Source organism: Sarcophilus harrisii, chromosome 4 (genome assembly GCF_902635505.1).
Source record: "Sarcophilus harrisii chromosome 4, mSarHar1.11, whole genome shotgun sequence".
Classification (NCBI taxonomy): domain Eukaryota; kingdom Metazoa; phylum Chordata; class Mammalia; order Dasyuromorphia; family Dasyuridae; genus Sarcophilus; species Sarcophilus harrisii.
In genome coordinates this window covers 31,173,373-31,199,865 of record NC_045429.1, presented here as the reverse complement: position 1 = coordinate 31,199,865, position 26,493 = coordinate 31,173,373, and the positions used below count along the sequence as shown (strand labels likewise).

General features: G+C 52.0%; 1 protein-coding gene across 1 annotated transcript in view; it reads left to right on the top strand.

Annotated features, from left to right (window-relative positions):
- CFAP57 (cilia and flagella associated protein 57) overlaps positions 1 to 25,120 on the top strand; it is a 43,804-nt gene extending 18,684 nt beyond the window's left edge. Inside the window, exons 10-23 of the mRNA XM_031969292.1 lie at positions 2,469 to 2,681; positions 6,801 to 6,974; positions 7,742 to 7,903; positions 8,977 to 9,132; positions 12,361 to 12,454; positions 16,049 to 16,239; positions 16,750 to 16,923; positions 17,790 to 17,948; positions 18,269 to 18,412; positions 21,096 to 21,212; positions 21,830 to 21,964; positions 22,045 to 22,188; positions 22,522 to 22,654; positions 23,066 to 25,120. Of these exons, the coding sequence (XP_031825152.1) occupies positions 2,469 to 2,681; positions 6,801 to 6,974; positions 7,742 to 7,903; positions 8,977 to 9,132; positions 12,361 to 12,454; positions 16,049 to 16,239; positions 16,750 to 16,923; positions 17,790 to 17,948; positions 18,269 to 18,412; positions 21,096 to 21,212; positions 21,830 to 21,964; positions 22,045 to 22,188; positions 22,522 to 22,654; positions 23,066 to 23,271 (2,202 nt within the window). The 3' untranslated portion in view covers positions 23,272 to 25,120. The remainder of the gene's footprint in view (positions 1 to 2,468; positions 2,682 to 6,800; positions 6,975 to 7,741; positions 7,904 to 8,976; positions 9,133 to 12,360; positions 12,455 to 16,048; positions 16,240 to 16,749; positions 16,924 to 17,789; positions 17,949 to 18,268; positions 18,413 to 21,095; positions 21,213 to 21,829; positions 21,965 to 22,044; positions 22,189 to 22,521; positions 22,655 to 23,065) is intronic.
- The last annotated feature ends 1,373 nt before the right edge of the window (positions 25,121 to 26,493 follow it).

The window sequence follows — 26,493 nt, the reverse complement described above, 5'->3', positions numbered from 1 at the left end:
AATGCTTTTTCCAGAGGATAGTATGGTATATGAAAATTTGGCCACCTAATATAAGAAGTCATTTTTTTAATATTGGGAAAATGTAGAGCCAACATAAATGAACATATTGTTGATCTACTTTTCTTAGAACTTTCATAAAAGATTTTTCACCAAAAACAAATTGGACATTAAAAAAAAGTCTCTATGTACTCCCAAATGTTTATAGCAGCATTTTCTGTGATTATTAAGAACCTGGAAACCAAATATATTCATCAGTTGGAGAATGGCCAAACCAGTTGTTGGTACATGAATGTAATGGAAGAAACAATGAACAATAAACATGAATACAGAGATTCATGGAAAGATTTACCTGGACTGATGCAAAGTACAGTAAAGCAGAATCAGGAAAACAATATGTAGTTGATACAATAATGGGCAGCAAGGTGGCACAGTGGATAGAGCACTGGATTTAGAATCAGAAAAACCTGAGTTCAAATCTGGCCTCAGATACTTAACACTTACTAGTTTGTGCCACCCTGGGCAAGTCACTTAACCCCAATTGCCTTGCAAAAAATAATAAAGGTGGTAGAGTAAAATGCCAAATATACCATTCCAAAGTCTGACATTCGCTGCCACAAATATGTGCAAAATCCATGGGAAATAGGGCTCACACTTAGTCCACATGGTAAAGTCATCAGCTTCTGATTGCTAGAAATCCTTTTCTTCCATTTATAGAGTACTTAGGAAGCTCCATGAAGCATAGTGAACTTGTATCTGGTCAATAATTGGCCATCAGTGTAGACACTGCCACCAGTTGCTGCTGTCCTTGAGGGACAGTGCTGAAGCCTGATGAAAATAACTCTAATGAAAAGAGGAGTCCAGAATCCTGTGGGCCTTCAGAACTTGCCGGTTTTCTTCAGGATAAAAGTGATAGGCTGAAGCTGAAGCCTTTCTTCCTTCCCCCTTCCCATCTCAGGCAGTTCTTCCTCAGAGCTTTGCTGAATATTTCCTCTTTTTCTGACTTGCTCGAATGCCTCAGTTCCAACCATCTTGATACTTTTATATGAGACCTAGAGAGCCAAAGAAAACCCTCTTCCATTTGTAACAGATCACCCATCTAGCATCATTTCACTTCATCAAATAACTTTAAAGTTTTTAGACTTTGTTGAGATCTATGATTGATTGATTGGGTATCTTATCATTTTAAGTGTAGTGAGGTTGAATAAGTCTATTCCACCTTTACAATTAAAAAAAAAAAATTTGTTTCAAATGTAACAGTGATTACTTCAGCTTTCACTGCTTAAAAGCCAGAACTTTCCAGTATGCATGCTGAAGGCGATCGGGGCTATCTAGTTTCTGCCAGTGGCTCAAACCTCCACTAGTTTGTGTGCACCCAATTTGGGGGGTCCCCTACACCCTAGTTCCATTCCATCACTTTCTAGTCGAATCAGCTTTTACAAAAGAATAGTTACTTCAGCCCTCCCCCAGTATTTGGGAGGCCCAATCCCCCTGACAATTTCCCCAGCCTTTGGAGACTCTGAATGTGGTTCATACCTTATCTCATTACCTACATAGCATGGCCCCACAAGTTCTGAGTCCAAAACCCCTGGGTTTGCATCCCTGTAGCCTGCTTCTCATGCCTTCCTTGCTGAACTGGCAGCATCCAGTTCCCACTCTGACTCCATATTCACCACGGCTCAAGATCTCCAGTCCAGAGATCTCACTGCCTATGTCTAGAACTGAAGCGGATGAATAAAACAGGCCAAGACCCCAAATCTGATTTTTAAGATCACAAGGTCTTACAGGGAGGGGGAAAGTAACCCTTATTCCCACATAACTCAGTGCTTGGTACCCATGCGGTGAGTAACTGGGACCCTTGCCCCATGCATGCTGCCAGAGCATGAGACTGTGCCCCAGTACTCCTTAACTTGGCCTAGATCCCATCTTGGTTCCCCTTTATTGCTTTTCCAGACTCCGCTACAGACACATCCACAACCAGGCCTCCAACTGTGATTTCTCTGCCCTCCCACCCCCGAGACACAAGATGCCATATTGCAGAACTATTTCTGTTCATTGTTTACTTCTGTTTTCACTCATAAATTACTTTCTCTTAGGGGCTCAATCATTTTTCTTCTGTTTTCCTCAATGCTTTTCTCTGATAAGACCATCTCTTCCATCCATCATCTATATGATTTGACAGAGGAGTTGCCCTACTAAATTGGCATTGCCTTACGTCTACACTAGGCAAACTAATTAAGCATTTGCCAACTAAGGCAGCTTTTAAGTTCTTGATGTTTTCATCACAGTGATTAGTTTATATCAGTTAAATTTGTATGTCTTTATTGTGTCTGGATTGAATGCTCCAAAGAGATTCTCATTTCTTTATATATCCCCCAGTGCCTTACACATAAAAGCTCAAAAAATGCTGGCTAACCTGGATTTTCCAGGCCTACAGCACCTTACCAGGGCCAATCTTTGTACTCTTCCAGATCAAGTCAATCGCATGGAATTTGGATGACAGCAAGCTGATCTCCTGCGGCACAGATGGTGCCGTGTATGAGTGGAACCTGACTTCGGGAAAGAGGGAGACTGAGTGCGTGATCAAATCTTGCAGCTACAACTGTGTGACCATCTCTCCTGACTCTAAAATCATTTTTGCTGTTGGAAGTGACCAAACTCTCAAAGAGATTGCAGATTCTTCGGTGAGCAAGATCATGACACTGGGAGAAGGGCTGGGGTAGACCCCAAGGAGCAAGATACCAGACATTCATGATTGACTAGCTGGTGTCGGGGATGAAAATCCCAGATTGGAAAACTCTTCAGTTGGGTCCTCCTGTAAGTACGTAGGGCATCCCAGATTAAGCCCATTCATTACAGCCCACTCTCTTGAACTATCTTCTCCTAACTCATACTTGCAAGTTGGGACTCCAGAAGGGCAACTGCTTGAAGGTTCAAGTTATTCTGTAGTGTTATGATCCTAAAAATATTACTCGTGAGCCCCCACCAATGTGTTTACCTTTAATAATTGACCACACACACAGTTGCCTCAAAGAAAAGATATTTACTGAAATGACATGACATGAAAAAATAGAAATAAATCATTCTCTCCATAAACCCTCCCCACACCGCATCAATGGGAAGAATTTAAACACATATGGAATATAAAGCTAGAGAAATACATATGTAAGAAATACCCTGGACACTAATACCTCTAGTCAGAGGTAGGAACACAATGTTCTTTCCTTTCTTTAAGAATGTCTTCATGAGGTTTCCCCTAAGTACAGTGTCTGTGCTGGGCAGGTTCAGCTGGGATCCCTGACTGTTATTCTCCATAGCTCAGTTCTTGCTTACCAGGGCAAGCTCTCTAAATTCACAAAGCTCCTCCAGTGCTGTGCCTTAACTGGCCTACTCCACTTGGGGTGAGAAGAAGAAGAGAATAAACATTTGCTAAGTACCTACTATGTGCTTTCCAGATGTCATCTCACTTGATCCTTACAACCACTCAGAGAGGAAGATAATGTTATCAGAGAGATAGATGCTCTTATTATCCCCATTTTACAGTTGAGGCAAAGGTTTAATGACTTTCCCAAAGTCATACTACAAATAAGGGTTTGATGTTGGATTTGGACTCGGGTTTTCCCAATTCCAGTCCAACACTTTCTGTATTGTACCAACCTACTCAGCAATTAGTTCACCTGAAAAACAGCACTTTTGATGGTATAAAGAAGAGAGAGAAGTCCCCTTCCTGGCCCTGGCCCAAAGGGTGAGCAACTATTCTTTCTCAAAAACTGGCTGCTTCTTTTTCAGAATTGATCCTTCACTTGACTGATTCCATCTTTCTTTTTTCAGAGCTGTTTGTTGACTTGACTAATTCCATCTTTCTACTTAAGGGTAACCAGGAGCATGGTCGGTCATCCCCGAGCCAGTCAGTTAGCTAACTGCCTTCTATTTCCATCATAAGGTGTATGGGGTATTCAGGGAGCACTAGGCTCTCTGGGGTGAGGGCTGCCAAGCTCTTTTCAGCACTGCTCATCCACAGCTCTGAGAAGCTGTAGCATGAACAGCAGCCACATCCCAGTAAAACCATGTCAGCATATGGGCTAAATTAGGCTGAAGGTAACTAACGGGTCTCGGACCTACCTGCGAGTTAGGGAGGTTCAGCCCCAACCATGTGAAGACTAGAAGAAGGAGCAAATGAGAACATTTTGTCTCAGTGGACTGTGAAGATGGCAGAAGCATGTCTCCTAGAGCTCTTGGAGCTGGATCAGTCTCCAAGGTTATCCATTGCATCCAGAACCAGTGTTCTGTACTGACTTTTGTCCTGCCATGGGACTCCAGTGATTGGGAGAGAGTGAAGCTGAAGAGTTCACACAACTCTGTCTCACTTAAATCCAATTTATGCTCAAATCAAAAGGCATCCTACCATTTTATTGTTATTTCACTGTGCAATAATTGCTTGTGCACAAGCTGATGGAAATTTTCCAGCTTATGTGAAGGCTATCCCCCAGGAGTTCAAGGATGCTTCCATTGTCTTGACTATATAAAGGAAAATGAAATAAGTTGTCCTGTGACAACCACAGGAAGGTGATCTTTGTCACTTCTAGCAGGATTCTTGCTAGAATCTTCCTTAATCAGCCGAACCTTCACTTGAAAGATGGTCATCCAAATGTGGTAAAACTGGGACCCTAATGATGAGGTATAGATTTGGGGTACCCAAATGAAAATGAGGTCTAATGGCAGGTTTGGGGTACAGGGAGTCAAATGAAGCTCCCCTTTAACCCCTTTGCATTCAGAGCAAGAATACGGAGTTAAATGAGGTCTAGTAGTGGTGCAGGAGTCCCCTGTAAAGAAATTTACAGATCCGAAAACCTAGATTGATAAAAGAGGTTTATTATGGGGTTTGGAAGTAAGGTTAAAGTCTAGTTGGTAAACGGTGAAGGTAGAGATAAGAGGGCACGGGAAACAGGATTCTAGTGGGCAGAGATCCTTGGCATGCCAGGTATAAAGCTGGCATGTTTGGAACCTCTTCAAAGAGAGGGCCCCAGCTTGGCTCTTTTATAATGAGATTTAGGTAAAGGGGCCCGTGGGTGGAGTCCCAAGTTGGCTAGAGAGCTAGATTTTGCCTGGTGGGGAAACCTGAGCAGATCATTAGAATGGGCTGGGAGAGCCCAAGTTGGCTCAGATCCGATGGAAGCTGGAAAAGCCCAGATCTCCTATTGGAATTCAAAGGGGTGCTTTTGACCAGGATTTATGAATCAAAGATCTTGGCTGAAGATCTTGGCTGAACTGATAATGCATCAGCTAGAATGGGAATCAGAAAGGAATAAATCAATCTGAAAGGACTAGTTTCTTAAGGGGACCACAACCCACTTCACTAATACATTGTTGGTGGCGTTGTAAACAGATCCAACTATTCTGGAGAGCGATTTGGAACGATGCTCAAAAAGTTATCAAACTGTGCATATCCTTTGATCCAGCAGTGTTTCTACTGGGCTTATATCCCAAAGAGATCTCAAAGGAGGGAAAGGGACCCAAATGTGCCAAAATGTTTGTGGCAGCCTTTTATGTAATGGCAAGGAATTGGAGACTGAGTGGATGCCCATCAGTTGGAGAATGGCTGGATAAGTAATGGTATATAAATGTTATGGAATATTATTGTTCTATAAGAAATGACCAGCAGGAGGATTTCAGAAAGTCCTGAAGAGACTTACAGGAACTGATGGTGAGTGAAATGAGGAGGACCAGGAGATCACCAGGAGATGACAACAACAAGATTATGTGATGATCAATTCTTTGGATGTGGCCCTCTTCAACAATGAAATGATTGAAACCAGTTCCAATGATCTTGTGATGGAGAGATGGAGGTATTAGGCTGACGACCAACCTGAGGGTCTGCAGAGCTGGGGCACTGATCTCATTGTTGTGCACAGTCTACCAGCGCCGTGCCAGGATGGCATCCCTTCCATTGGAGGTGCCTTGGGAAGATCTGGCAAGCTCGGATCTTGCACCCTGAAGTCCTTTCTCGAGCCAAACTGCCAAACATTGAAACCTGCTGCAGAGAGCCCAGAGGGCTGGCCACACTGCTCAGATGCCACTTCATGGCCGCTGGCATGGACTGTTCTCATTCACCATTCCCCTGGGGAAAGTCTTCCCATTTGTGGGGCAGACACCCTTGTGACTCCCTGATGGGTGTGAGACCTGTCAGTCACCCTCAGTCGGGTGTAGAACACAACGCGAGCAGAAGGCCGGTACCTTCCCTTCTAAGAGAGAGCACAGCCATCAGAACAAACATTGAAAAGAGGGGGGAAGGGGACAAGGGCTGTTCTGGGGGACGTCCTGCCCAGTTTGTGGCGCAGGGCTGAGGCTCAGAAGGGAGGTGAGGGCCTGAGAGAGATGGATTTGAAATTCATCTGCTTAGATAAGGTGAAGATTGAATTCATGGAAGCTGATGAAGTCACCAAGTGAAAGAGAATAGAAAAGAGGGCTCAGGATGGGCTGGGGGGTTCCCCAGTTAGTCCCTCTGAGGAGATTGAGGAGCCATCTGCAGTGGGGGAACACAATAGAATTGCTGCTGTGTGTTCTCTTGCTCCTCCTTCCTCTGCTGTGCCCCTGAGCAAGCGTTTATCACACACCTACAGCATACAGAGGCTGGAGTTGGGAGGAGGGAACCAAGTCAGCAAGCTGGCAGTTGCCCTCCAGACTTGGCTGTCCCACGCTGACCGCTCCTCGCTGACCAGCCCTCCATTGGCAAGGGTGGCAAGGGTCTGGCTCTACATGAGAGGCTCGGGCTCAGCCCCTGAGCAGAGCTCTCCATGTCCCAGGTGCTTCGGGAAGTGTCTGCCTTTGATGTTGTCTATACGTCGCTGGTCATCTCCCACTCTGGGCGCATGATGTTTGTGGGCACCTCAATGGGCACTGTCCGATCCATGAAGTACCCCCTGCCCGTGAGCAAGGAGTTCAACGAGTACCAGGCACATGCTGGGCCTGTCACCAAGGTGAGAAGAGCCCTCGGCCTCCCCCTTCCTCCACTCTTCTGGACATCTTCTGCCCCTGTCCCTCCTTGGCCAACTCCCTGTGAAAAAAAGCTCCAGGTAGTTGGGATTTAAACAGTTGTTCCAGTGTCTTTTAATGACAAACATTGAGAGGTTTCCAAGGCTCCGTGGAAATCTTCTCTTCTGGCCACCATCGGGCAGCTGGCCATCCCACAGGTTCTGAGATCGCAGGGAGCGACTCCCAGGTGTTCAAGGCACCCCAAAGGGCTATCCACTGCTCCCTGGCAACAGAGACTCCCTCCTGGGACAGCCCTGCCTCTGCCTGTAGGCTTGGAGAGACCTGGATGGGAAGGCAGGGCAGAGTCAGCACTCCCGAGGGGCATAGCTGGGGGATGGGCACAGCCGGGAGGAAGGGGCGCAGCCAGGGGATGGGGCACAGCCAGGGGAAGGAGCACAGCTGGGGGACGGGGCACAGCCGGGGGACGGGCACAGCCTTTCATGGCACTAGGCCAATGGCCTGGACAGCTATGGGCTGGGAGCCATCCCCCTCCAGCAGTGGTGCTGCTGGTCCTGCCCCCTCCCCTGTCCTTAGAGCTTCTTGGCCTAAGTGAAGCCTACAGCCAGTCGGGAGGGCCCCATAGTGGGGAACGCCTTTGTGCAGAAGCCGCAGAGGCCATGGAGAGCCCCGTCTGCCCCGTCCATGAGTGGGCTCTGGACGGCCCCCACTGTAGCCCTCACGGCCCCTTTGTTCCCACTCCTTCCTTCCATAGATGACCATTACGTTCGACGACCAGTTCCTGCTGACGAGCGCTGACGATGGCTGCCTCATCACCTGGAAGGTCTTCGACAAGGATGGCCGGGGCGTCAAGAGGGAGCGGGAAGTGGGCTTTTCTGAGGAGGTGCTGGTCACCAAGACAGACATGGAAGAGAAGGTGAGGCTGGCACAGAGCCTGTCCGTAGTGCCCGCTCCTGGCCGACGCCTGCCCCATCCCACTGCAAGAAGACACGGGAGGGTCCCCGGGAGCTGGACCCCCACCGCAGTCTCCACACTGGGGGGCACAGAGCCAACACAGCCCCTTCTGTGGGCACCGGCTCCCCCACACAGACAGGCATCTGGAGCCAGAGAGGCTGGCTTGGGAGAGCCAGTGGCCCAGTGGGTAGTGGGACATTTACCCCAAGTCTACAGATCCGGGCAAGTTCACTGGTGGCTTATTTAGATTTATGAACATGACATTTTGTGTGTGTGTGTGTGTGTGTGTAGTGTGTAGTGTCTTGGAAGAGCCTGAGCACCTCTTCTTAAAGTTCCAAGACCCTCAGGGGCCAGAGAGAAGTGAAAATTGAGGTTACACGTGGCCTGTGAAGGCCATAGGAAAAGGTCAGGGGCATTAAAATAAAGAGAACGGGCGACTTTGAGGCAGACAAGCCCGAGAGGTTCCCTTGGACAAGTCCCCCATCCTGGGCATCCAGGGCTCCGCCACATAGCAGGGGCCACCCTGCAGGGGGCGGGGCTGGAGCTGGGATAAAGGCACCGTATCCCTGTTGGTGAACCTGAACCTTGCCGCAGAATATGGGAAACAGGAGGGAAGCTCTGAAAAGTTCCCCTTGAAGAGGGCACCCTTTGCTCTGGCTCCCTTCCACCCCGGTCACAGAGGGCCCACATACGTGCAGAGTATGGGGTTCTGGACCCTCAGGGCCCCACCTGCCATGTGCCAGGGCCTGGCTGGCTCTGACAGGGACCAGAAAGCGGCTCCAGATAAGTCAGGTGCAGGGGGAAGGAGGGAGGACTCCTCCCTGGGAGAAGAGAGCAGAGGAGGGAGGAAGGACACAGGGCACAGAAGAGGGGCCTTGCCCAGAGAGCCACCAGCCACTCCAGGCCTTCAGCGTAGCTGGCACCCACTGCTCCTGGTGCTGGGGGAGGCTCCTAACACAAGATGGGGTGAGGGGCTGCCCCCACATACAGGGGGAATCCTCAGGCCCGGCCCAAGGCTGCGCTCTCCCTCCACAGGCCCAGATCATGCTGGAGCTGAAGACTCGCGTGGAAGAGCTCAAGATGGAGAACGAGTACCAGCTCCGGCTGAAGGACATGAATTACACAGAGAAGATCAAGGAGCTGACGGACAAGTTCATCCAGGAGATGGAGTCCCTGAAGACAAAGAACCAGGTCTGTCTGCACTTGGGGCGGTCCTGGCGGCCGCCATCCAGCCTCCCTGGGTAGGGAAGGCTTCTGTCCTCGAGCCAGATAAGATGGAACAAGGGTGGGAATGGAGGAAGGGCTGGGAACATGAGGGCATCAAGAGCCACCCTATACACTAACTCTGGAGTAGGCTGGGCGCTTATTAATCACTGTGTACCAGGCAGAGGGAGAGAGGGCGGGAGGGCTGGGGGCCGAGCACTTGGGAGCAGCCCAAACACAACTGCCTGTGCCCCCACACTGTGAAGCCACCCCTGGGTCCTCACAAGCAGCCGGGGGGAGACCACCCCCATAACACAAGCCGCGGAGCAGACACGTGCCACGGCAAACCGCCACAGCCTGTGGAAAGCAGAGTGAAGAAGCTGCCGGCCGGGCTCTGGATCCTGGCCACAGGCTATCAAGTAGCGGATTATGAGGGGCCTGGGAGGGCCGGCTCCCCGGCAAAAGTGAACATAACCCTGCAGAGGAAAGGGGGGTGTAACTAGCCTTCCTCATGACCAGAGAGAAACAGAAAAGGAGGCTTTCAAATACAAGATTCAAGAAGCAGGAAGAAAAATCAAGCTAAAGGCTGACAGTGATATTTGAGGAAAGGTGATCCCTGTAACGTGTGAGAAGGTTCTCACTATTGGGGCAGCTAGGAGTAGGGTGCGAGCCAGATATGGTGGAATGAGATCTAAAAAAATAAAATTAAGGGGTGAGAACCAAGAATGCTCTGAGAGGAGTGGGAGGGGAAAATTCAGATGGATAAATTGTCTCATATAAAAGAAATGTAAAAGCTTTTATGATGGAGGGGAAGATGAGGAAGTTGGGAGAACCTTTTTCTCATCAGAATTGGCTCAAAAAAAGGAATAAACATAACCAGTTAAGCATAGAAATCTATCTTTTTGTTGGAGTTCAATAATTTTTTAGTCACGCCCAACTCTTTGTGACCCTTTCTGGGGTTTTCTTAGCAAAAATCCTGGAGTGGTTTGCTGTAATGTCTGGGCTGGCTTTCTGGGGGTCCTCCAACTGGGTCTTGGTCTCAGCAGGACAAGAATAGAGTCCACAGTCTCTATTGTCTCTTACACAGTCTGACCCAGTCTCAGTCTGAGCCAATCCCCTTCAGCAGTCTGCCAGTCTACCCGTCTCAACCAGTCTCCCCCTTAGTGCAGGAGGCAGGAGAGCCACCATGAGGATAGTCAAAGATAGACTGTCTCTCTTCCAATCCTTCTCAGCTCTTATATACCTTATTGTAATTACATCATTACAGCATACTGAGCATGTGTGAACTAGAGAACCATCATCTCATCAATTCCACTGACTTAACACCTTGTTTCAAGTATGCTTCTCCAGGTTCCAGCCCTCTACAGTTTGCCATTTCCAATTCCAGATCATTTTACAGATAAGGAAATTGAGGCAGACATGATTAAGTGACTTAGCCAGCATCATACAGCTAGTCAGAGTCTGAGCCTATCTGTGAACTCAGAAAGAGGGATCTTCCTGACTCCAGGCATGGCACTCTACCCACTCTCTGCCCAAAATCTGTCTTACCCTTCAAGAAAGTAGAAGGAAAAGAGGATTGGGCAGCAAGGAGATTAGGGAAGGTGGTAGTCAGAAGCAAAATACATTTAAAAATGGACATAGTGAAAGGAAAGGGAAATGGGGGGGGAGAGAGTGGGAGGGAAAGAGAAAAAGAAAGAGGGAGGGAAAGAAAAAGAAGGAAAGAGGCAGAGGAGGGGAGAAAGAGGGAGACAGGTGAAAGAGAAGGAAGGAAGGAGAGAGAAAAGAGGGGGAAAGAGAAAGGAAAAGGGGAGAGAGAGAGGAAAAGAGAGAAAGCAGGATAAATGGGGGGGAAATAGGACAAAAGGAAATTGAGAACATTTTCTCAATTGAGAACAATTATAGCAAGTTTCTCTGATAGAGGCTTCATTTCTCAAATGTTTAGGAAACTGAGTCAAATTTATAAGAATACAAGACATTTTCCAGTTGATAAATGATAAAAGGATATGAACAAGCAGTTTTTGAACAAAGTAATCAAAGCTCTTTATACTCATATAAAAAAGTGCTCTGAATCACTTGTAGAGAAATGCAAATTAAAACTCCAAGATACCAAATGAAAAGGAAAAAGACAAATGTTGAAGGGGATGTGGGAAAATTGACCCTAATGCATTGTTGCTGGAGTTGTGCACTAATGCAACCATTCTGTAAAATAATTTGGATCTATGCCCAAAGGGCTATAAAACTCTGCATATCTTTTGACCCAGCTTCTACTAGGGCTGTATCCCAGAGTGATTAAAAGAAAAAGAAAAAGGGGGCCCGTTATGTACAAAAATAGTTATAGAGGCAAAGAATTGGAAATTGAGGGGATGTTCATCAGTGGGAGAAGGGGTAGCTGAACAAGTTGTGCTATATTGCGATGGAGTACTATTCTGTTATAATAAATGATGATCAGGATGCTCTCAGAAAAACCCATAAAGACTTCCATGAGCTGATGCCGAGTGAAATGAGCAGAACCAGAAGATCATTGTAGATGGGTGTACCTTGGGTGTGATAAACAGCTGGGAATGACTTGGTTATTCTCAGCTTTACAATGATCCAAGGCAGTTCCAAAGGACTCGCCTCCGGTGAAAGAACTGATGAATTCAGAATGCAGATCCAAGCAGACTCTTTATACTTTCTTAATTTTCTTGTTAGATTTTTGGGGTTTGGGGCTTTGGTTTGGTTTGTAGTTTTTTGATCTGTGTTTTCTTTTGCAACATAACTAATACGGAAATATATTTTGTATGACTTCACACGTATAATCTATACCAAATTGCTTGCCCTCCCAAAGTTTTTTTTTTTTTTGGGGGGGGGGGGCGGGGGGGGGGGTGGGGGGGGGGGGGGGGGGGGGTGGGGGAGGGGGGGGGGGGGGGGGAGGGAGGAAGAGAGCAGATGGGACTCAAATTTTAAAAGCAAGTGTTTACAGTTTTGTCATGCAATTGAGAAAAGAAAAGAAAAAAAGAATAAAACAACAACAATAAAAATGGTACCCACATCTCAGGCTTGCTGGACCAGTGTGCTCTAGAAAAGTGAGCCCTCTCACCATGATTGTCCCCAGGGAGGGCTGGGTGATCTTCAAGAGAAATTGACCTCCAAATTCTGGCCCTTGGGGATTGGGGGAAGTTCCAGAGAAATAGATAAAAACAGGAAGGAGATCCCCAAACTTTGCTTGGGTTTCAGGTTCTGAGAACGGAGAAGGAGAAGCAAGAGGCCTCCCACAATACCTATGTAGAGGATCTCTTGGAGAAGCAGAGCCGGGAACTACAGGACATTGGTGAGGGGGTGGCACCTTGGGGGCACGAGGAGGGTCTCCCCCTGTTCTGGGATGGAGGGTTTACCCAGACTCTGTGGGGAAGGGCCCCAGCAGCCTTGACTCCCCTCCCTCCCACTACCCCCTTCCCATAGCCCAGGCTCACAGAGTCACCTCTGCAGCATCTTGCTCCTAGCAGCCTCCTCTCAGACTTGGGCCCCTACATTCAGCTGTCAGTCAGTTTGGGTCTGGGTCTCCCTGCCACTCTCTGTGTCTCTGTCACACACACACACATACACACACACATACACACACACACACACATACACACACACACACACACACACACACACACACACCCTCATCATTCAGTTGCCTCCAGGGGCTAACAGTTTAGAAGTGGAAGTGAACAGAGGCCAGACACTAAAACTTGCCCAAAGAGGATGGGAGTCCCCTTTCCTCACCTGCCTCTGGGGGAGAGAGGGAGGGAAGAGCCTGTGGGTTTCTTGGGGCTGCCCCTTGCACAGAGGTGCCCATCAGGCTCTCCCCCAATCCCAGGCATCCTTGGGTCAGCCCCTGGCAGCCATCCCCAGGGATGCTTCTCATGCCCTTCACTTCAGCTTGGAAGGGGTTCCTGCTTCCCTCCACAAACCCCCTGAAGTTCAGGTCGGGGGCAGGATTAGAACCTGACAACCTGGCTCCTCCACAGGGGGCCACAGCCAAACACGGGCCTCGTGCTTTATTTCTTAGAGACTTTGGACTTGGAAAGGCAGTGTACTCAGCGGGTATACAGCCGATTCTGGCGTGGGAAGTGTGGCTGGGGGAGCAGGCAGCTGCCTCCTTTAGGAGGTTGGGGGGGTGGGAGGGGGACTCAAACGAGGCAGTTCTCCCGAGGAACCTTGTATGAGACATGGATGACAGAGCTCCTGAGCCCTGCTTGTGGCTGTTGCCCTGGGTGACCGTGGGGTGGGAGGGAGTCCCTTCAGCTCTGGCCAGATCAGCTGAGGGCCCTGCCAGCCCCAGTCCTGCCCGTCACACCGGCTTAGGTATCTGTTGTCTCCTTAAGGACAGGCCCTGCTTTTTCCTCTCCATGTTTCCTCAGGCCTTGGCCCAGCAAGTACACATACAGGAGGTGCTTCATAAATGCTTGTTGACTAACTCCATCTCAGTGCCCTTGTTTCTTTGAAATATCCAGAGGCCTTGATCAGTTCAGCAAGCATTAAACATTATGTGTCAAGGGCTGTGACACCTGTGAGGTCTACCTTGCCTTCCTGCATTAGGGTCCCTGCATCCCCAGTTTTGGGCATTTCTGAGCATGGATCTGAGATTGTGACTTCCTGAGCACTGGTCTTTGTAGGATTCCAACTCCTCTGACCTTTGAGGTGTCTCAGCTCCCCTTCCTCTTCTTCCACTGGTGCAGGAAAACCCAGTTTGGTGACATATTCAGTGCTGCTCCTCCTCCATCCTTCCTATGCAAGCTTTTTGGATTCCATTTGCAAGACACCATAGAGATGTCCCTGCTGTCCTCGTTGGGGTTACTCCATGGCTAGGCAGTGTCTGGTGTGTTTGTACCTGGTGCTGGAGTCAGGGCCATTATCAGCTCTTGCCTTGCCTAGGACGGGCAGCTATGAAGGGAATTGGGAGTCATCCATCTCTTGCACATCAGCTTTGGTGACACGTCCTAGGTTCCTATCAGCAGGGACAGCACAACAGTAGGAGTCATTGGCTTTGACAGGAGACTCAGAACTGCCCCATCCCCATTCACTGGCCAGATGGTCCTTACTGTGAACTCAGCTCCGCTCCCTTATGTGAGATGCGTGGACAAGTCCAATCTGGGAGGTCTCCCGGGAGGCCCTCTGCCCTCATGGGGCTGCCAGCCTTGTCTCCCCCTGTTCCCTTGCCCCTTTGCTCATGCATGGCACCTGAGGCGCTGACCCAGATCCAGCTGCATCTAAGGAACAAAGATTTGTTTTTATTTTATTTTTTAATAATAACTTTTTATTTTCAAAATAAATGCAAAGATAGTTTTCAACATACATCCCTGAAAAGCCTTGTGTTCCAAATTTTTCTCCCTTTCTTCCCCCTCTCCTAGACAGCAAGCACCAATATATGTTAAACATTTAATCATCCATACATATTTCCACATTTATCTTGCTTTATTAAATCAAGTCAAAAAGGAAAAAAAAATGAGAAAGAAAAAAAAGCAAGCAAACAACAGAAAAGATGAAAATACTACTTGTGATCCCCATTCAGTCTCTACATTCCTCTTTCTGACTCTCTTCAACACAAGTCTATTGGAATTGGCCACATTGATGAAAAGAGCCAAGTCCATCAGAATCGATCATCATATAATCTTCTCATTGCTGTGTACAATGTTCTTGTCGTTCTGCTCACTTCACTTAGTATTAGTTCATGTCAGTCTCTCCAAGCCTCTCTGAAATCATCCTGCTGGTTATTTCTTATAGAATAATAATACTCCATAACATTCATAACTTATTCAGCCATTCCCCAACTGATGGGCATCCACTCAGTTTCCATTTCCTTGCCACTTCAAAAAGAACTGCTACAAATATTTTTGCTCATGTGGGTCCATTTTCCTTTTTTATGATCTCTTTGGGATACAGACCAGATAGAAACACTGCTGGATTAAAGGGGATGCAGTTTGATAACACTTTGGGCATAGTTCCAAATTGCGCTTCAGAATGGCTGGATCAGTTCACAACTCCACCAGTAATATTTTAGTGTCCTAGTTTTCCCCTGTCCCCTCCAACATTTATCATATCTTTTCCTGTTAACCATTATGAGAAGTGTGAAGGTGGTACCTCAGAGGTGTCTTAATTTGCATTTCTCTAATCAATAGTGATTTAGAACATTTTTTTCATATTACTAGAAATGGCTTTAATTTCTTTGAAAACTGTCAGTGCATTTATTAATTAGAGAATGGCTGGTATTCTTATAAATTTGCGGCCCATTCTCTATACATTTTAGAAATAAGGCCCTGATCAGAACCCTTGGATATAATTTTTTTAATATCCAGTTTTCTGTTTCTCTATTAATCTTGGCTGTATTGGTTTTGTTTGTGCAAAAGGCTTTTTTAATATAATTTAATCTAATCAAAATTATCCATTTTTCATTTCATAATGTTCTCTAGTTCTTTGGCCATAAATTCCTTCCTTCTCCACAGATCCGAGAGGTAGACTAGCCCAAAGATTCATTTTTCAAAATCTTGCCGAGCCTTCTTTCCTCTTCCTCTTCCTCTCCGAGGTCCACTTCATGACCCTCTTCCAGACATTCCCCAACCCTGGAATTCTAAGTTCCAATCTCTCTGTCCTCCCAAGTCTCCAGCTAAAGGCAATTGGCGGGTCCTGGGCTCCTCGCCACCCTTTCTCCTTGTACGTCCTGCTCTGTCCCTTAGACACCTGCGTATGTGCCTTCTCCCTGGGGAGGGCACGGGCGCCCCTTGTCTCAGGATGGAGCCGGCGCTCTGCCCGCGGCAGGTGCACGTCGCGCCGTCCCCTCCCTCGCTCTCGGGCTCCCCTTGGGGAGGAGGCCGGTTGGGGGGCAGCGAGCCTGGGCCTGCAGCACCTCAGTTCTCAGAGGCTCCACCCTCCTTCCTAGAGTGTTGTAACAATCAGAAGCTGCTGCTGGAGTATGAGAAGTACCAGGAGCTGCAGCTCAAGTCCCAGCGGATGCAGGAGGAATACGAAAAACAGCTCCGCGACAACGAGGAGACCAAGAGCCAGGCCCTGGAGGAGCTCACCGAGTACTACGAGGCCAAGCTGCACGAGAAAGCCAGCCTGCTGGAAGAGGTGCCCGCCCCGCCTGTCGGCCCCGGGGCCAGCGGGGGCGGGGACTCTAGGGACCCCACGCGGGGCCAGCGGGGGCGGGGACTCTAGGGACCCCACGCAGGGCCAGCGGGGGCGGGGACTCTAGGGACCCCACGCGGAGCCAGCCTCAGCAGGATCGGAGAAATCTAGGGACCCCACAAAGGGCCAGCGGGGGCGGGGACTCTAGGGACCCCACAAAGGGCCAGCCACAGCAGGGGATGAGGAATCTAGTGACCCTGCCCGGGACCAGCCGAAGCAGGCGGTAGGGAACCCTGGCGACCCCCTTTCCCCCTCAGATGAGCCCAGTGGGCTTTCTGTCGGTCTCTATGAACTCGGGCGGGCCTTAGGGAGCAGAGGGCCTGAGCCCCCGTTCCACAGCACGCTGGCACAACCCAAGCTCCCCGCCTCCCCCCCGGGCCCTTAGCCGCGCGCACGGAGGGAGTCGGGCCGGGGAGCTGACCCCTGCGCCCTCCCCCGCCGTCCCTGAGCCAGGCCCAAGATGACGCCCGGCAGCAAATGCGAGAGTTTGAAGAGACCAAGAAGCAGATCGAGGAAGATGAAGACCGAGAGATTCAGGACATCAAAACCAAGTACGAGAAAAGACTCCGAGAGGAAAAGGAAGCTAACTTACGCCTCAAAGGAGAAACGGGCATCATGCGCAAGAAGGTGAGGGCCCCCTGGGGGGGGAGGGGGAGAGAGGAGGGGGAGGAGCTGCCCTGGCAGGAGCAGGGCGAGGACGCCGGCTGAGGGGGTCGAGAGCTTTGGGGGGGGGCGCCCCCTCTGTCCCCACCCCTGGGAGGCCCCCGGAAGGCTTTCCCACCCACTTCTTCAAACGTTGACTCATGCCCCGGGGGGCTGTGCGTGGAAGCACCAAGCAAAGGCAAACTTCAATTTCCCCCACTGCGAGGTTCCGCCCCAGCTCAGGGACAGGCACACACACATGCGCGCCCACAGCCCCCTCTCCTGCTCCCTGCCCAGCTCACCAGGCTTCTCTCCTCCCCCTCCTCTCTTTGGCCTGGATTTCCAAGCCCTTTGCTTTGCCCTTCCCCCTCCAGCTTGTCCCTGTCCCTCCTGAAAGCCGGGGCCCGGCGCCAAAATCCAGGGCCTGGCAATGGTCGGGCCCAGGCTTCAGCCAGAGCCCCTCCCGCTCCTCCCGAAAGGTGGCTGTGGGTGGCCTAGATCTGCCACCTGCCCAGGGCCAGTCTGACAGATGGGTCCCTCAGTGCTGAGAGGACCCATCAGTGGGACTTGTCCTCCGCTGAGGCAGGCCACGGTCCTGTGGGCCTCGGGTGTGGCCCTGTAACGAGCGTGGCGGGACTGGTCCTGGAGCAGCAGGCCCCTCGCCTGCCATCACCAGCCTCTTGGAGGTCAGCTCCTCTGGGGACCGGCTCCTTCCTCATCCTCCCCTCGGGCTCCTGTCAGAGTTCTGCCCCAGCGGGCACGAGGCTCCGGGACCATCCCTCTGGAGGGAGGCTGGCTGCTGGCCGCCAAGGGGCCTGGGTCACCCACTGTCCGGGGGGGGCGGGTTCCAGTTCAGCAGCCTGCAGAAGGAGATTGAGGAGCGGAGCACCGACATTGAGGCCCTAAAGGGGGAGCAGGCGAAACTCCAAGGGGTCATCAAGGCTCTGGAGAAGGATATTCAAGGCCTCAAGCGGGAGATCCAGGAGAGAGACGAGACCATCCAGGACAAGGTGAGAGGCTGACCCCCGGGACATGGCCCCAGACACAGCTGGCAAAGGGGGGTGAGTGGGAGCTGCCTCTGACCCCATAGGGATCAGGGACCAGTCATTGTGGCCCTGGCGTCACTGCTGCAGGCAGGAGGAGCTCCCCCCAGCGGCCACACCGCCTGCCCCGCTCAGGGCGGCTTCCCTCAGCATCCACACCGCCTGCCCGGCTCAGGGGGTCCCCACAGTTTCATGAGTCCCAGCCAGCTTCGGGAGGGGCTTGGTGTCTCTCCACTGCCGTCTCCCCCAATCCTGAAGTGTGTCCCTGTGACCCCCTGGCCCCTTAGGAGAGGAGAATCTATGACCTGAAGAAAAAGAACCAGGAGCTGGAGAAATTCAAGTTTGTGCTGGACTACAAGATTAAGGAACTGAAGAAGCAGATCGAGCCTCGGGAGAACGAGATCAAAGCCATGAAGGAGCAGATCCAGGAGGTGGGCAGCCCCTCCCCCTCGCCAGCCCCCGCCCCGCCCCTCTCCGCTTCACTCGCTCCTCTCCTGCCCCTCCCCCGCTCCCTTCTCCAGCCCCTCCCTAGCCAGGGCCAGCTGCAGGTTGGCAGGCGCTGGGAACAGGGAGGGGGAAAAGGGGAGGGAAGGGAAGGAGCTCTGCCCCCCCATCCCTGCCCCCGGACAGTGGGGAGAGCCTGGGCCCTCTGGCTGGAGGGTCCCCCGGATTTCCTTCAGGTACAGCTGGGGCCCATGGGTAACCAGACAGTCTGGGAGAAGGGGCTTTGTTCCAGATTGGAATCCTGGACATCCAGAGCCTTTGTAGGACGGGCCTGGAGAGGTTCTTAAGTCCGAAGCAGTGACTGGGGGTCCCGTCTGAGGGGCCACATGGGACATGCCTCTCTCCTCTCTACACAGTCCTCAGACCCACCGGGCTGGTCAGTGCAAGGAGTCTGTTTCAGGAAAGGTTTTCAGCCCTGGTGGTGGCCACGTGAAGGTTCCAAACCCACTGCGATGCCCCAGCATTCCCACTCCCACACACCCATGGCCTGAGTGACCTCGGACACAGTCACTCACTCCCTGGCCCAGACTCCGGCCTCTGGGCAAAGGCCTTCAAGGAGGGCCACCTGCTATATCCTGACAGCCCAGCAAGTCCCCACGTGTTCCTGGGGGCCCTTCTCTTCTGCAGGGCAGCTGGAAGCCCCTTCTGCACCCTCTCCAGACTGAAGACAAGGTTCCAGAGGCCAGAACTTTCCCAGAGTGGTCCTCTGAGTTGCAGACCACTCAGATCCCTAGATCTTTCTCAAGACACCAGGCATCCAACCAGGCTTTCCCCATCCTGCAGTTGGGGAGCTAATGTTTTATTTCCAGGACTTTGGTTCTTATTTTATAAAACTTTGGACTTGCCACTTCCTGAGGTCCAGCCCAAGGCTTAAGCCTCTGGGGATCCTTTGGGAGCCAGCCCACCCTGTTTGGGTGCGCTCCTGAGAGCGCAGGTGAAGGGAACAGAGCCAGGAGGATTTATACTGAGAGAACACCACCAGAGCCAGTGATAAAGAGCTGCCAGGGCAGCCGATTCCTGGAGCCTCCAGGCCCACCCACTCTCCATCCGGCTCAGTGCATCTACCCCACCCCGACCCATAGCTTTGTGCCAATCATGCCCCCGGCATCATCCTCATCTGCTGGCCTAGCACTGCCATCAAAATGGGAAACGAGCCCAAGGCAGCCGGCCCTCGGCCCTTTCTGGGTGCTCAGCCAACCAGCTCTTCAGGAAACTGTTCTAGAATGTTTTGAGGAATCAAAGTTAAGTTCACTGGCTTAGAGCTTACAGATTCTGGTATTGACTGGACTTGCAGTCAAGAAGGCCCGAATTCAAATTCTACCTTAGACAGTAGCTGTGTGACTCAAGCAAATTGCCACCTCAGCCTCAGTTTCTTCATCTGCAAAATGGAGACAATAGTTGCACCAATCTCCAGGACTGATGAAATAGGATGTATAAAGTGCTTTGCAAATCTATGATTAGTATTTTCCTTTTTAAAAAAATCCAAACAGATTTTGTGATTCCTCTCCCATTTTCACAATCCCTCCCATAGCACAGTTAATAATGGGCCAGTTCTTTTGGTATCCAGTATGTCTTTTTCTGGGCCAGAGATCTTAGATTGATCCAGAGCAGCTGAGCCGGGCTCACTCACTGTACCCCTTCTTAGCTTGGGAACCTGTCCTGTTACTTGGAGTGCCGAGGTCCTTGTCCTTGTCCCCCTGTCCCGAGGGAGAAGGCTCCCTCCAGCAGCCCCAGAGCTCATTCAGCCTGCCTTTGAAGGCCTTGTCCAGGCCCACTCTGCCCTCCTCCACAACTACGGACTGAAGCTTCTCCAGACCTTGGTGTGGATTGTGCCTCCCTGACTCCTGCTGCTCTAGTCTATAGCCACAGTGTCCGACCAGACGATTCTCTTTTTCTAACCCTGGTTCTGTGAGCTGATCGTCCTTTGGCCAGGGAGTTCCTGGGGGATTCTTTCCTATGCCCCCCCTCCACCCCAGGTGAAGGGAGCAGAGCCAGGAGGATTTATACTGAGAGAACACCACCAGAAAACAACTTGGGAAGACTTAGAAACCTGGTGAAGATAATCAACAAATAGCCCTATTTCTGCAGGACTTGTGATGAAGCATTCTCCTTAGCTCTGGGCAGAGGGGAGGAAAGAGACAGACCTGTTTGGACATGGCTTCCCTGGAAATGTGTTTGGTTTGACTATGCAAATTTGTTATAAGGGATTTTTTTTTCTGGTTTTTATTGGGAAAAGAAGAAAGTTCAGAAAAAATACACAAGCAGGACAGCTTTGGAAATTCATCAAGCATTTATTAAGCACCTATTGTGTCCCAGACACTGTGCTAAGCACTGAGGTTAAAAACACTGTCCCTGCCCTCACAAGAGCTCATCACCTAGTGGGAAGGACAACATGCAAACAGTTGGGAGCTATGGGATGGATCTATACTATCACTTTTATTTCTCATAGCTAGAACAGTGCCGGGCACACAGTAGGGGTTTGATAAATGTCTCCTAATTTGCACTGTTTGTAACCGGATAGTTCTAGTGGTGACAAGGAATGGAGGAGCATCTGAGGGCAGTGGGGTTGCACATGTGCATCTGGCTTTCTCCTTCCTTCCTTCTCTGCAGATGGAGGCAGAGCTAGAGCGATTCCATAAACAGAACACACAACTGGAACTGAACATCACGGAGCTGTGGCAGAAGCTCAAAGCTACAGACCAGGAGATGCGCCGGGAGCGGCAGAAGGTAAATCGGCTGAGCCCGGGAGCACCATAGGGATTGAGGGCTGGGCTTCTCCATGGCCATAAAAGCCATTTCGCTTGGCCCCAGTGGGCCGGAGCCCTGGGAGTGTCCAGGAGAACCTTCCCGAGCAGCAGAGCTGTCCTGGTGCGGGCATGTGCAGGGAGGTGTGGGGAGGGGGCATGTGCAGGGGGGAGAGGGAAGGGATCATAGCCTGGGCCAAGACCCAAACCCACAGATAGCGCCTGACAGAGTCTGGTGCTGTTTGCTTTGGAGCAGGGCAGTCAGAGCCAGCAGGGCAGAGGCTCCACCCACAGGTCCTGATAAGGAGGGGGCACCCAAGCGCTTCTCTGTCCCTAGAAGATCAGACAGGAGGGCGGTGGCAGGGGCTGGGCGGCTGGGCTCCCTCTTGAGGCCTGCCTTGTTGGCATCAGACTGGCTGGGAGACGGCCTCTCAGCTGGCATCTTGGCACTCTGGGAGGTCTCCCGGCGGCAGGCTCCAAGCCAGCAGAGGCAGGGGGTCCTCAGCCCTGGCTGGAGCCCAGGACGGCCCTCGGCCTCTGCCCTTTGGCCCCTGCCCCTTGGCCCTGGCCCACTGCTAAGCCAGAGCCCTGTGCATTCAGGAGCGGGACATGGAGGCCCTGGTCAAGCGGTTTAAGATCGACCTGCACAACTGCGTGGGCTTCATCCAGGAACCTCGGCAGCTGAAGGAAAAGATCCGCGCGCTCTTCGACAAGTACGTCCAGCAGGCCGACATGGTGAGTGGGAGCCCTCCCCGCCCGCCCCGCGCGCCGCGGCCCAGCCCCGCCCACCTGGCCTGCTCCTCCCGTCCCTCCAGGTGGAGATCGTGGGCGTGGACACAGACCTGCAGCAGGAGTACATCCGGCAGAGGGAGCACCTGGAGAGGAACCTGGCCACGCTCAAGAAGAAGGTGGTCAAGGAGAACGAGCTGCACCGCTCCGACAACGTGCGCATCATGCAGGTAGCCCCGCCCTCGGACCCGGGCCGAAAGCCTGAGCCCCCAAGCCTGCATCGCCCCCCCCCCCCGGGGCAGACTGGTCCTGCCGGCTGCTCCGGCCTCAGCCCCTGGGCCGCCGCCCGGACCCCGCACCCCCGGGCTCACCCATCGCCTCTCCGGCCCTCCCACTGCTGCCGGGGGAAAACCCGCCGGATGCTCCGTGGGAAGGCCTCCGTCCTAGCCGGAGGCCCCGCTGCAGGGGCTGGGGAGGGCCCCACACCTGGGCGCGCGGCCCGGGGCCTGGGCACATGCGCCGCCCGGCGGGGGCTCACGCCGCGCTCCCCCTCCTTTCTGCAGGAAAACGTGAACTTGATCAAGGAGATTAACGAGCTTCGAAGGGAGCTGAAGATCACGCGCGCCCAGGTGCACGACCTCGAGTCGGCTCTGAGGCTCACCAAGAAGCTGCGGCACTCGGAGGTCCCCGAGCCAGGTACCGGCTGGCCGAGCAGCGCCCCTGCCTGCGCCCCCCGCGGCACGCGGACACGCGCTTCCCGCGCCCCCACGGCCCTCCGAGCGTTATTGTTGCACCTTGGCTTCAGACACCCCGCGCACGGGCCTCGTTCCTCCCCGGCCCCTTGCCTGGTGTCCGTGAACCGCGCTGTTGTGTCTCGCGTGCTAGATCCCTCCCGCCCGCCTCATTCCTGGGCTTACTGCCTATCCTCCCCCAGCCTCCCCCTTGTCTGGGATTCCAGCCTCGGGCCCTGTGCCCGGGCTCCCTGTTCCAGGCCCCGGGCTCATCTCCAGGTCTGAGGGGGCCGCGTTGTCTCGGATCCTTTCCCCAGGCCGCGGGAGGGGCCCGGCTTCCAGAGCCAGACCTTTCCCTTCTCTCCCCTCCTCACAGTGCCCAGTGTGGAGAAGCCCTCCACCGCTGGGATTTTGAGGCTGACCGAGGAAGAAGAAACGGAGCGGATCATAGAGATGCAGCGGCTGGAGATCCGGCGCCTGCGGGACCATCTGCAAGAGAAGGAACAGATCCCGGGGCTCCACCCCCCGGGGAGGCTCCCCTCCTTAGAGAGTGACAGGAGCATTGAGACCGGGAGCAACTGAGCCTCCTGAGCCGCAAGCAGATGCAAGCAGGCCCCCAGGAGCCCTGGAGGAGGAGGCCTCGGTGCTCTCTGCCCCTGGCTGGTCTGAAGCCCCGCAAGGCGGGCCCTGTTCCCTGAGCCCCCGGGAGAAGGCAAGGGGGGGGGAATAAAGGAAGTGCCTGCCTTCAGCCATTGACAGTTCAGTTGTGGGGCCAGGGGCCAGAGGGAGGCAAAGGGGCTGCAGGGCCTGCCCACCCTCCTTGCTCCCTGCAGAGGCCGGCACCATCTGCTTCCCCACTCCCCCTCCTGCTCTGGCCGCTGGCAAATTCGGGCAAGCAAGGAAAGGAGACAAATGGAGAGAGTGACCAGTTTTCTCCCGTTCCCTGGAACTGAACAATGCCGGCCTCCTCAGTCATGGCTGGGCACCCATGAGGCTCCGGCCCTCCTGGGCTTTTCGGCGGAGCCCCAGAGCTCTCCCGCTTCCCCTCCTGGATTCCCTTCCAGCCCCCACCATTCGGCCCTCCCGCCGAGATTCCCAGCCTGTGCTCGCTCTGAGGACTGGAGCCCAACCCGCTGTATTCAAGATCCCCACCTTCAGCTTCACTGGGGGTAGAACTGAAGTGTCCTCTTGTACTCTGGCTCCCCTGCCCCCCAAATGGGGCTCTCCATCCTGGCTTCCTTACCAGGGTGCTTGACTGAAGCCCTCCCTCAGCCCACACTGTCTCCCTTCCCAGGGAGAGTCCAGCCCAGACCCTCCAGGCCAGATCCTCCCCCTGAAATGCTTTCCTATGAGATTCAGCTCAAGTTCTACCTTTAAGAGGCCTCTCCCAGCCACCACCCCCCCCCCAGCACCTTGCCCTGAAATTACCTCCTATTGGCCTTGTTTGCACCTTGTTCGTATGCAGTGGCTCACCTATTCCCCCCCCTCCCCTCAATTAGACTGTGAGTTCAGAAGGCAGGAACTGGTTTTTCTCTTTTTTTCTTTTTTTTTGTCTGTCTTGTATCCCCAGTATTTTGCGCAGGGCCTGCTTCGTGGCAAATGCCCGTTGCTTGGTGATGACCACCCTGGCCACCCTGCCTAGGCCAGCCCCTCTCAATCCCCTCTACCCTCTGCGGCCTTGCGGGTAGCAGGGGTCCCTGCAACAACTACAGACTTTGTGATCTACTTTGAGCCCCAGAGTTAGGTATGAGGAAGAGGCTGTCTAATTGTTAGAGGTTCCACAGGAGGGAATTGCTGCTGTGGGACGCAGTGACCTCCCTGTCACTGGGGGTCTTTAAGGAGAATCGGGATGGCTGAGTGCTCAAAATCCCTCAGAGAAGTAGCGACTGCAGCACTTCTCTAGTAATGGATGTGAAGGGACCAAGACTGGAAGCCGGGTGTCCTGATCCTGGATCACCTACTGCTTCTAGATCACATCCCATACAGCAGTCCGGACAGAGGCAGGATCACAGAATCTTGGGTGTAAAAAGGCCCTCAGAGACTGGAGTCCAAACCACATCCAAATACCAACCGCTCTATCACCTCTGACCAATGTGGTAGGCACATCCTGGTACAGTAGAACTTGCCCTGCACTGGAGGCCAAATCTCTGCTCTGCCGCTGACTGCCCACGGCCATCCACTTGGATCTGTCTGGGCTTCCATTGTGAAACAGGGTTGGGGAAAGGGGGAGGGGGTCTCAATGGTCCCTTCCCATGTCATCCTGCCTCTGCTGGGAAACCTCCAGTGAAAGGAAAGCCATCATCTCCCTAGGCAGCTTTTTAAATTTTCATTGAAGCTCTTTTTGAAATATGTGCCAGGATCATTTTTCACCATTGACTCTTGAAAAACTGTGTTCCTATTCCCCCCTTTCCCTCCACCCTCTCCCCTAAATGGCAAGTAGTCCAGTGCATGTTAAACATGGGGGGGGGGGAATATGTAAATGCAATATAGGCATACATATACAATTATCTTGCTGCACAAGAAAAAAATGATCAAAAAGGAAGAAAAATGCGAAAATTCAAGCAAATGGAAGTAAAAATGATAGGTTGAAATCCACACTCAGTTCCCATGGTTCTTTCTCTCTGGTGTAGATGACTCTCATCATAAAATCATTGGAACTGGCCTGAATCATCTCATTCTTAAGAAGAGCTGCGTCCATCAGAGTTGATCGTCATATGATCTTGTTTAGGCAGCTCATTCTTAAGGATGGCTTTCACTGGCAGAAAGACACACGCGCTAAAATTTGCCTCTTTACAACTTTTGCAAACAGGATTTTGTATCTAGCAGGCGCCTACTTTGTGTTGGAGCACAAAGAATCCCTGTCCCCAAGGAGCTTACATTCTCCTTGGGGAAAAAAGGGTACAACCTGTACGATAAGCACAGGACAATGCCAGGGAGAAGCGACCACTGCTGGGGGCATCAGGCACTTAAGTGAGGAGGCACTGGGCAAAGCCACCAGCCTCACTTTCTCCTCCAGAACCCCCTGGGGCGGTGGCCAGATGGAGATAGATCGGGAGGACTGGAGATGGCTTGTAGGAAATGAGGGAAGAGAAAGGTGTCGCTGTCCACCAGGTCGGGTGCTGGTGAGGTGCACGCAGCAGGACATGGTCACCCCCAGCATCTGGGACAGACTGAGGCTCTCGCCACGCTGTTGCTCCCACCTCTCACCCTCTGTAGCACTGAGTATTCCTTTCAGGCCCTGGATCAGAAGGAGGGGGCAGATTTTCTTTTCTCAGTCACTCCCAGACAGTCCCTTTGCGTTTATAAGCTACAACATCAACAATAACAATTGCATTCAATAGCATGTGTAAGCTTTTCAAGCACTTTATTTGATCATCAAAATATCCCCTCGAGGTAGAGGTAGAGCCCCTAGATGCTGCTTTTTAATACAAATAAAGAAACTGAAGTCATCAAACGTTAAAACTTGCCCAACATCACAAGGCTAAGAAACTCCTGAGATTGGTTTTCAACTCATCTTCCTAATTAACTCCGAGTCCGAGTCTACACAGCCGCTGTGGCACACAACTGACTCCAGAATGCTCCTGCCCCACTCACACACTCTTTCTTTCTGTCTCCTCTCCCAATCCCTGCGAGTTCATCTTTTATTATATTCTTTATTTTGTTGGTTTTTCAAGTCTTCTTCCTCACTCTGTACCTCTCTGCCCATTCCCTTCACTTCTGCCGCCTATTTAACTTTCCCCTGTCAGCACCCCTTGAATCCCTCAGTCCCTGCTCCTCCTGCCAAACTCAGGCCTTAATTACTCC